Source organism: Poromitra crassiceps (assembly GCF_964638095.1).
Source record: "Poromitra crassiceps genome assembly, chromosome: 19".
Lineage (NCBI taxonomy): Eukaryota > Metazoa > Chordata > Actinopteri > Beryciformes > Melamphaidae > Poromitra > Poromitra crassiceps.
In genome coordinates this window covers 22,987,854-22,997,853 of record NC_139646.1, presented here as the reverse complement: position 1 = coordinate 22,997,853, position 10,000 = coordinate 22,987,854, and the positions used below count along the sequence as shown (strand labels likewise).

General features: G+C 44.7%; 1 protein-coding gene across 1 annotated transcript in view; it reads right to left on the bottom strand.

The window, feature by feature from the left end:
• Window positions 1-8,110: 8,110 nt before the first annotated feature.
• Window positions 8,111-10,000, bottom strand: part of pik3r6a (phosphoinositide-3-kinase, regulatory subunit 6a) — a gene marked incomplete at both ends in the record, with an annotated part of 12,181 nt that continues 10,291 nt past the window's right edge. Inside the window, 2 exons of the mRNA XM_083656052.1 lie at window positions 8,111-8,223; window positions 8,581-8,651. Coding sequence (XP_083512178.1) covers window positions 8,111-8,223; window positions 8,581-8,651 — 184 coding nt within the window. The remainder of the gene's footprint in view (window positions 8,224-8,580; window positions 8,652-10,000) is intronic.

The following is a 10,000-nucleotide window of genomic DNA, read 5'->3' as shown; positions in this document are numbered from 1 at the left end:
AAAACCCACACGAACACGGGGAGAACATGCAAACTCCACACAGAAAGGACCTGGGACGGACCGGGGTTTGAACCCGGGACCTTCTTGCTGTGAGGCAACAATAACTATGCGCTTATGGGTCCTTGTCCCCATGACAATGTCTATGTTTTAGCGCCTGAAGTCGGTGGAGAATGAGTCATCCAACAGCACTGCAATGCAGCTGCACACACTCACAGGAGAGGGAGATTAGCCCAACGTTGTGTGTGTGTGTGTGTGTGTGTGTGTGTGTGTGTGTGTGTGTGTGTGTGTGTGTGTGTGTGTGCGTGTGCGCGCGTGTGTGTGTGTGTGTGTGTGTGTGTGTGTGTGTGTGTGTGTGTGTGTGTGTGTGTGTGTGTGTGTGTGTGCGTGTGTGCGTGTGCGTGTGCGTGTGTGTGTGTGTGTGTGTGTGTGTGTGTGTGTGCGTTGCAAATAGTAGCTGCCTTCATATGTGTTCTCATCTGACACCTGTTGCCATGACAATGACATGAGCCGTTGTCGCCGCTGTGTAAGTAAGTGTCAAACGTCAGCTGGATAATCTATGACAGCCAGTGATCCTCATGTTAAACAACCACCAATACATCAATCAAGCATCAATTAATTATAGGCTATAAAGGTATTAAATTGATGATTGTTTTCCCCTTTAAAAGACCCAATCGTACACTACAAGACTTGACATGGTGCTTATCAGCTAAATGTCAGGTATTCTCTGAACAGCCTTGACTAAACTGCCGTTATTCTGAGAATAAACTGTGAACACCTGTGAGTGAACTTCGGTTCACCCCTGCGAGGCGAGCAGACTGCAGCAGCTGTTTGCTGTTAGAGCGTGACTATACATGTAGGTGTCACCAAACAGTTCGGGGCTCTTTCCCCGTCCTCTGTAGGCTACTTCAGATGAGTTTGTGCCCAACTTGCAAGTTGTAATAAACTCTTTATAGCAAAATTGATCTGTCGTCGGCCCGGGAACAAAGAGAGAACATTCTGTTTAGAGAGTGATGTAAGGATTTGTTTTGTTGTTTGAGCAGTATGTTGACTTGTGATTTGTGTTGACTTTTAAATGTAGCCTACCACTGCACTGCAGCGCTGGTTTATGTTGTATTTTCCATTTTGTTTGTGTCTTATAAGCCCATGAGGGTTGGGCACCTTAGAGTGCATGACACAAGAATCAAAATCAATCAATGAAAATCAAAACCTAATCATCTGATTATTTAGCTGGACGTGCCGGGGAGTGTTTTGAGGACAAAATGGGTGGGGGAGGAGGTGTGAGGATGAAAGAACGAGTGGAAAGAGAGAGAGAGAGAGAGAGAGAGAGAGAGTGAGTGGGGGGGGGGGGGCATGACTCAGAGTTTCGAAAATGAGTTTTGTTTCCTGTTTAAGGGACTTCAGGGGGGTGTTAATGGGACATGGCAACCTGCCAAGTACAGGCGCCAACACTGCCCCCACATGCTCATTAGCAGCATTGCCCACGCGTGCTCATTAGCAGTGAGTGTTGAGTGTTGCTGTGGTTTAGAAACCTCTGGACACGGAGAGAGATGACACACACCACACACACACACACACCACACACACACACACACACACACCACACACCCCCCCCCCCCCCCCCACACACACACACACACACACACACACACACACACACACACACACACACACACACACACACACACACACACACACACACACACACACACACACACACACACACACACACACACACACACACACACACACACACACACACACACACACACCACACACACACACACACACACACACCACACACCACCAATTAAAAAGAGATTGCAATAGTTTGTTGGTCCATGGAACACGGAACAACGATCACACAGAGAGGAAGGGAGGCAAGGGTAAGAAAGAGCAACGTTTGGGAGGTATATTCTTACATTTAGTGAACATCATCATATTACTCACCATTATAATTGCCGTATTTCTGTAGGCCAACCCGGAAGTTAGCATTGCCCTGGATTCCCTCCTCTCCAAGTCATTGGGTTTTTGGAATGGGTTTTTGGTTAGATGCCTGAAATAAGGTCTGTGATTATCAAAGGTTTACAATACTTACTGTAGATCTATGTGTTCAGCAAGATCATCTTCACAAATGAAGACCACCTTTATGACTTTTGAAGCGTAAATGCGATCGCCAGAAAACATTTCAAAAATCATTAAAAAAAATCATCAATGACATTATCACCATAAGCCAAATCTGTGCTAGCAAAACTCATGCACTACCACCACCACCATCTTCATCATCATCATCATCATCATCATCATCATCATCATCATCATCATCCTCAGCTCCCTCCCTACAGTGATCCACTCATCATCAGCCCTGATCACACAGATCATCCCTGTCTGTCCAGCTGCCTGCACAGCAGCAGTTGGCCCCTCGCTGCTCAGATGCCAGTGGGTTGTCAATTAGCCAGGACAGCCAGTACCGGTCCTGCCAGGATCAAACGGGCCTTCCAGTACTGGTCCTGCCAGGATCAAACAGGCTTTCCAGTAAGTGGTCCAGAGCCAATTTGAGCTCCACCAGAACAACATGAACAGGTTCTCTGACCCACCCTCCACTCCACTCACTCCTCATGCCGCTACATAGGCCTACAGTGCACATTTACCCACTGGGACACAACTTGCACACTTGTGTCTTTATTTGCTAATTACTTTCAATATGCTTAGTTGTAATTACTCAGTAATTACTCAGTAATTACAAATACAGTCATTACTGTATTTGTGTCAATTTCAGCACTCTCAGATTATTATCTATTACTGCTCTATAGACGGCCAGCTGCATTATCATTAGGGGTGGGGGAAAAAATCGATTCACCTAAGTATCGCGATTTTTAATGTCACGATTTTTTGGATCGATCTTTTATTCCAGAATCGATAATCGCAAATTAAAAAAAAAAAAAAAAAAAAAAAAAAAAATTTGGGTGCTTGCAGTCAGGCCACTCACTGAACAGCAGGCCAGGCGCCGCCTACTGGTTTACTAGTGGTTTTATTACTTTATTAGTTAGTCTGAAGTAATAATTACACTTCAGGGTTAAAGTGGGTGCATCTCATTGTAAAATTGGACTTCAAACGGCCCAAATCTGGCTTCAAACGGCCCAAATTTCACGCGCGTTGGCCCATATCGGCCTGGCCTGCTTGGTATCTAATGCCCGGCCTGAATTATGATCCCAGTCCGCCCCTGTTTTTAACTATATCGCCCAGCCCTACTCATGATATATAATATACAGTCTCTAGTGTATGATTCAACTTTTCCCATGTTCTAATCTAGTGTAAAAAAGCAAACAAACTGAAAAAATAAAAGAAAAAAATAAACAAAAATCGCAATAAATCGTAATATCGAATCGCAATAATCGTAGAATCGCAATACTTAAGAATCGCAATATGAATCGAATCGGCACCCAAGAATCGTGATAGTATCGAATCGGGAGATAAGTGAATCGTCACAGCCCTAATTATCATCCACTTTTAATTTGCACTTAGTTTTTCATTAAGGCCTTATTATATATTATTATTATTATTATATTATTATATAGCCTATGTTCCTTATGAGGGGTAGTTTTGAAAAATCTATTTGAGGATATATGCAATGTTGGGGGATATTCCTACAATAGCAAATGTTTGATTACTCTGGTCTATATTGTATTGTATTAAAGGATACAATGTAAATGATTGCTGAGAGAATTAGTAGAACTATCATTGCTATAAACTTTATGGTCTGGATACAGATTTGGTTAAAAAAAATTATGTTGTGGACATTTAGAAACGCCATCTCAAGACTTTATTTTCATTTTGTTCTCTTAATAATAATACAGTATACAAATCCATCACCTCACGGCAACATTTTGTACGATTTCTCAACAGTTCTGTCTGGCACCAGTTTCACTTGCACACATCTTCTATCTCTGCATCACACACTTTGCCGGGGAAGCTAAGAATAGAATGGGAACATTGAAAACATCAGAGGCTGTTTAGTGCACAGTGTAATACTAACACATAAAATACATAAAATACATGGTCTGATAGATACAGTAGATAGATGCTGCACACTGTAATACTAACACATAAAATACATGGTGCGATAGATAGATTGATGCTGATAGCCATGCAGCCTTACTTCAATTTACACATTGCTCACATGAATTCCTAAATGTACAGTATACAATCAAACAAAGATGAACAATGAGCAATATAAAACAACAATGTGGTCTGCTGTCTGAGCAGATCTCGAGAATGAGACCTCATGTCTCAACGAGATTACCTGTATACATAAAGGTATACAAAAAATAAATAAACAATCAACAATAAATAATGCATTTATTGCAGGTATATAACCCTGAAATATGTAACCATAGTCTTTTTGTCTGAAACAGAGTAATGAAAAACATCACCTCCCCCACAACTGTTTTGGCAGATACATTTCATGAGCAGCATTAGAATATAACAACAAGCAAAATAAACATTTGCGATATATGTTAACCCATTGATACCTGATGCAGCATTTGTGTGTGTATCCCTTTAAGACGGTCTTAAAGGGATACACACACAAATGAGGGATATACACGCAAATGCTGCATCAGGTATCAAGGGTTAAAGACAGTGACAGACAGGTTCATGGTGATGTCGTGCTACGTTATTAGCAGCGTATAGGGGCATCCTCTTTTCTCATGCCCCCTCTCCAGGGAGGACAGAGGTCAGAACAGAACAACACCCTGAAGCCGGCAGGGAGTCGGTGCCTTTGCTCAAGGGCACTTCAGCAGGGTGGACGCATGCTGACACGTGGGTTTGAACTCAGTTCGTCCAGTTAAAAGATGGCCACGTTTAACCACGAAGCCGCCTCGCCGCAGATTGAAGTCATGGAAGTCGGAAACCCTCATTTAGTGTTTTGCTTGCACCTGTGTTTACCCTGCCTTTTCGACACAAAATGGCCCCCGTGAGAAGGGTCTATTGGCAGTGTCAGTCAGCAGGAGATGATGGGCATCATTTGAACGTCCCAAGAAACCCAAGGTAGTAACACACAGCATAGTGTCATACTAAGACTCTGAGTCTAGACGTTTTTTTTTAACCTGACAACGTAAACATTCTAAATTGAACCCCAGCTCACTTCCTGTTGCAGTGTTTGCTAATGCTAGTGCAGTGGGACGGTGCTGTCAGGACTGGTTGGGGCGGGACTGACAATTCCGTGAAAACCGTCGATATTTACAACACATCTAGGAATTACGAGTATTGATTTAACATTTAGCTGCTCAAGTTACGTCAAAATAGAAACTTCGATGTACAAACTTTTTTACTGGCGGGTCCCCGTGTGAGACGAGTAGAAACACATTTGAGTGACCCTGTGCTTTATAAAAGCAGGGCTTTATAGTCCTTTTCTACAATCCTCTTTGTACACCGCACGCAGCCTTGCATTTTAATACAGCGATTGCCCGGATCCAGACCTTTGAATCCGCCTACTACTCCACTGAGTTGACTCATAGTAGATCGGGTGGTTGACTGCATCTGGTCCGGCATCGTGACATGCAGCAGTGATTTCTCACTGCTAAATCAGTCAAATCAGATCAAATCAAAAATCAGATCAAATCTGGCTAAATCAGTGAAGAGTGGAGGCAATATCAGACTTAAGGAGGAAATGGAGTGTAATGAGTTGACAATTCAGTCTCTGATAGGCTAATAAAGTGGAGTTAATATGGCCGGACCAAATGTAATAAGAGGAGGTATGAAAGCAGCACATGTAACCATGGTAACAAAGCGATGCCAGCTAGTTCCTCTCTTCCTCTCACACACACAGCTAGCTTTACAGAGCGTGTGGTGTGGTCAGTGGATTGCGGCGTTTGAACGGTCCTACACTTTGTCAGTGTTGCTCACTAAAAGCTGGTCTGATGGGAACTCAGTGTCTCCACTGAGGATGACTCATATACTCGACCTGGTATACTCTTCCTCCCTCTCCCTCTCCCTCCCACAGGCTCTTCCTCTTCTCTTCTTTCCCTCCCTCCCGTCCGCCAACTTATAACGAGGTTTATAAAGTGTTATAAGTGTGGTGGACATAATGTATTACAATAAAAAATCAATAATAATACGCTACAGAACAACTTTGTGAGTAAAGTGAAAGCACTATAAGGTTATTAGCAATTGTATGATACTATAACACAGTTATGAGGATTTATATGAGCACTATTGGCTGGCTGTAAGTAAAATGTAAAACAAAAAATGTTCTTCTTTCAAACACTGTTGTGTCACTTTGGCATGGAGGTATACATCTTGTTATAAGCTGCCATGCATAATTATAGACATGTATAAAGAGTTTGTAAAGCTTTATAAATGTATTATTATGTCAAATCTCGTCAAATGGGGCTCCGTGGTCTAATTGTGTCAGTTTAGGGGTCCTTCACGTGAAAAAGTTTGAGAACCACTGGACTAATGCATGTGTGTGTGTGTGTGCCCGTGTCCACAGAGACAGAGATATGGGGTCTCATCTGTTTGAGCCATCCAACCTATTCTGTTGTCTCATTGTAAAGGTATGAGGGATGCAAGGTTGCTATGGTGACTATTCTTCTCGGCAACACAGAAGTGCACACACTCCGTAGTTTGATTGGCCGCTGCATTCGTGTGTCCTGAGTCCCTGGACATAATGATCAGCATCCTATTGAAGTCAGTATCACTGTCCTCCTATGATCAATTTGTTTGATACATTACGGCTATTCATTGGTGGAGGTGGGAGTCCCTAGGTTTATGTGAAGCGTCCCCACCTGAGCACCCACACTCAGCAACCTCTCCACTGAGCCTCGACGATGCGTATGTGATGTCTGGTGGGACGTTTCTGTTGTGGAGCAAGTGGAGGGCACAATACCCTAACACATACCCTTAATCCGGCCTCCCACCCGCAGACACAGCCAATCGTGCCTGTATGGACGCCCGACCAAGCCGGAGGTAACATGGGGGCGCGAACCTGCGACCCTCATGTTGGTAGGCAGGGAATCTACCGCTACACTACCCGGACGCCCCCGCGCATGCAGTCTTGACAAAAACTAAAAAATGTGGCCCGTAATACCTCAAACACGCTCAAGTTTTACTGTGTGATAAAAATACGGTTTCTTTACGAAACAAAGCAAAACACTACATCCCACCGGACGTGTGGGGTTCACTGCACAAAGTCGAAGTCTACTCTCGACTCTGCACCTTTACCTTCAAAGTCAATGGAGATGCAAAGATGAGACATCTGTTAGTTCCTTCACATAATATATATAATATATCGCCATTCTTAAAAAGGTCATAGTCATTTGGATCTGTGTCAAATCACAGGCAGTTTCCTCCTCACAGAGTTCATGTCGACTTCATGTTATCTGTGTATAATACTAATGATACACTTCCAGCAGTGTGGCGAGGCTGTGGCCTCCTGACTCCAGCAAACACCTACTTTCACCTAATGAGGAAATGAGCCAATCAAGTGTTTTAAACTTGCGCCCTGGTGACTAATCCAATTAGTGCGTATACCACGTACTCAACTGTATGTGTGACTGCACTGGTTTGAAATGTGGCTGGTGCTATGCTATAATAATATGCTATAATACTGTAAACGCTTTCCTGTCTCTTCAAAGGGAAACTGGGGGGACTGGGGACACTAATTGATGCAGTGCTTGAGTAGGTTAGGCTGTTTCCTAGGAAATGTGTAAATGAGGAGAAGTTGGCTGTGTAGCCAGAGTAATGATACAAAAGGGAGCGCGAGCCAGAGAGGGAGAGCAGAGACACCAGACAAAAATGAAACCAACTGGGAGAGACAAAAGAGACAGACAGGACACACTCGGGGACCGGGGATGAGAAACAAAAAAAAAACCCACCAACGTCTTCGCAACATTCCCAAATCCTGATTCCGGTCTGTCTGGAACATTCTCAACTGTCCGTCTACGCCGGTGCGTCCGTGCCGTCCAATTTCTCCGGCTGAAAAGCTGAAACTGTGAAAAAAACGTTTGCGGGGCGGCCATTGCGGCTCCCGGCCCCGGTGGCTCCGCCCCCTGTGTCAGGCCCTGCTTTGTGGCTCCGCCCCCTGTGTCAGGCCCTGCTTTGTGGCTCCAGCCTACATGATGGAGCAGGTGAAGCCGCAGCACTCCTTCAGCATCGTGAGGCCGGTTTTGGCGAAGGGGGAGGAGCCCTGCCGGGCGCTGGACGTCAAGCGTCTGGCTGCCACACCTGCAGGGGCACAGAGGAGAGGACACACATGAATTTACTTCACAGCATCATGCAATATGACCTCAACTGTCTAGGAATATCGTAAGTGGAATGTCAAATTTGACATTTGACATCTGGATTTTGTGGATGAAAAATGCTAATCTAATAACTATACAAAGTACAAAATATCACACTGCATACATAAATAAATAAATACATAAATAAATAAACAAATAAATAAACAAATGAATAAACAAATAAATAAATAAATAAATAAATAAATAAATAAATAAACAAATAAATAATCAAATTGAATGCTGTGTGAATCTTTTAAATTTATATTAGAAGTAACTGTTTACAGTGCAGAGGCTTGCATACCTTTCTTCTTTGCCGTTCTCGGGAACTTGGACTTGAGAAAGTCTGCCATTTCTTTATCTTCTTCTTTCTCCCTGTGGAACCGGAGAAAGCAGTCTACTGTGAAGCTCTCCTCTCCTCTGCTGTCCTCTGCTCTGCTCTCTCTGCTCTCCTCTGCTCTCCTCTGCTCTCCTCTGCTCTGCTCTCCTCTGCTCTCCTCTGCTCTGCTCTGCTCTGCTCTCCTCTCCTCTCCTCTCTCTCTTCCTCTCCTCTCCTCTGCTCTCTTCTCCTCTCCTCTCCTCTCCTCTCCTCTCCTCTCCTCTCCTCTCCTCTCCCTCTGCTCTCCTCCCCTCCCCTCTCTTCTCCTCTGCTCTCCTCCCCTGCCCTCTCTCTCTACTCTGCTCTCCTCCCCTCCTATCCTCCTCTCCCTCTCCCTCTCCTCTCCTCTCCTCTCCTCCCCTCCTCTCTCCCTCCCCTCCCCTCCTATCCTCCTCTCCCCTCCTCTCCTCTCCTCCCTTCTCCTCTCCTCTCCTCTGCTCTCCTCTGCTCTGCTCTCCTCCTCTGCTCTCCTCCCCTCCCCTCTCTCCTCCCCTGCCCTCTCTTCTACTCTGCTCTCCTCCCCTCCCCCTCCTATCCTCCTCTCCTCTCTCCTCTCCTCTCCTCCCCTCTCCTCTCCTCTCCTCTCCTCTCCTCTCCTCTCCTCCTCTCCTCTCCTCTCCCTCTCCTCCTCTCCTCTCCTCTCCTCCCCTCCCCTCCTCTCCTCCCCCTCTCCCTCCCCTCCCCTCACTCTGTTTCTTTGCATGCATTTCAAAAAACAATCAATGACAGTGTTGTTCTCATGCCATACTCCCTTCAGGGTTTCATCGTTTATTGAGAGAACACAGCAGGGTGTCAGCTGCCAACACAAAGTGCTGTTCACACAAACAACGTGTCTGATAAGGGAGAGTGGAGAGAGGATACAAGTTAGACCTCCCATTGAATTTATGTCAAACAAGATTGACAGATTGTAAAGGACTTGGGGGTGCTAGAGTATAAACATCATGGAAATCTCAAATGCATCGTTCCCAGATACAGTAAATCCACACCATCCATGTAAGGGGAAAAAAGCCTCCAAAACGAGTCGTTTTGACCTCCGTAACTTGCCATCACAAAGTAACACTCATTTCACGAGGAGAATGTGGAAGACCAAAAGCATGTCCAGAAAAGAAAACTATCAACTGCACCAAATGGATCTGCTTTAACAGATGATCTTATCAGAGGTCCCCACCCCTTCAAAACACTAATGAGGGGTGAGACAGAGCTGAGAGAGAAGTCCCACAGAGGCTGGATTTGAGGTGTGTGTGTGTTTCCCCTGCAACATAATTCATAATACAAGTTATGTTACTGAATGTCAAGTTGAAGAACTGTTGATGATGGACTTGCTCTTTACTTCCCCTACTGATGT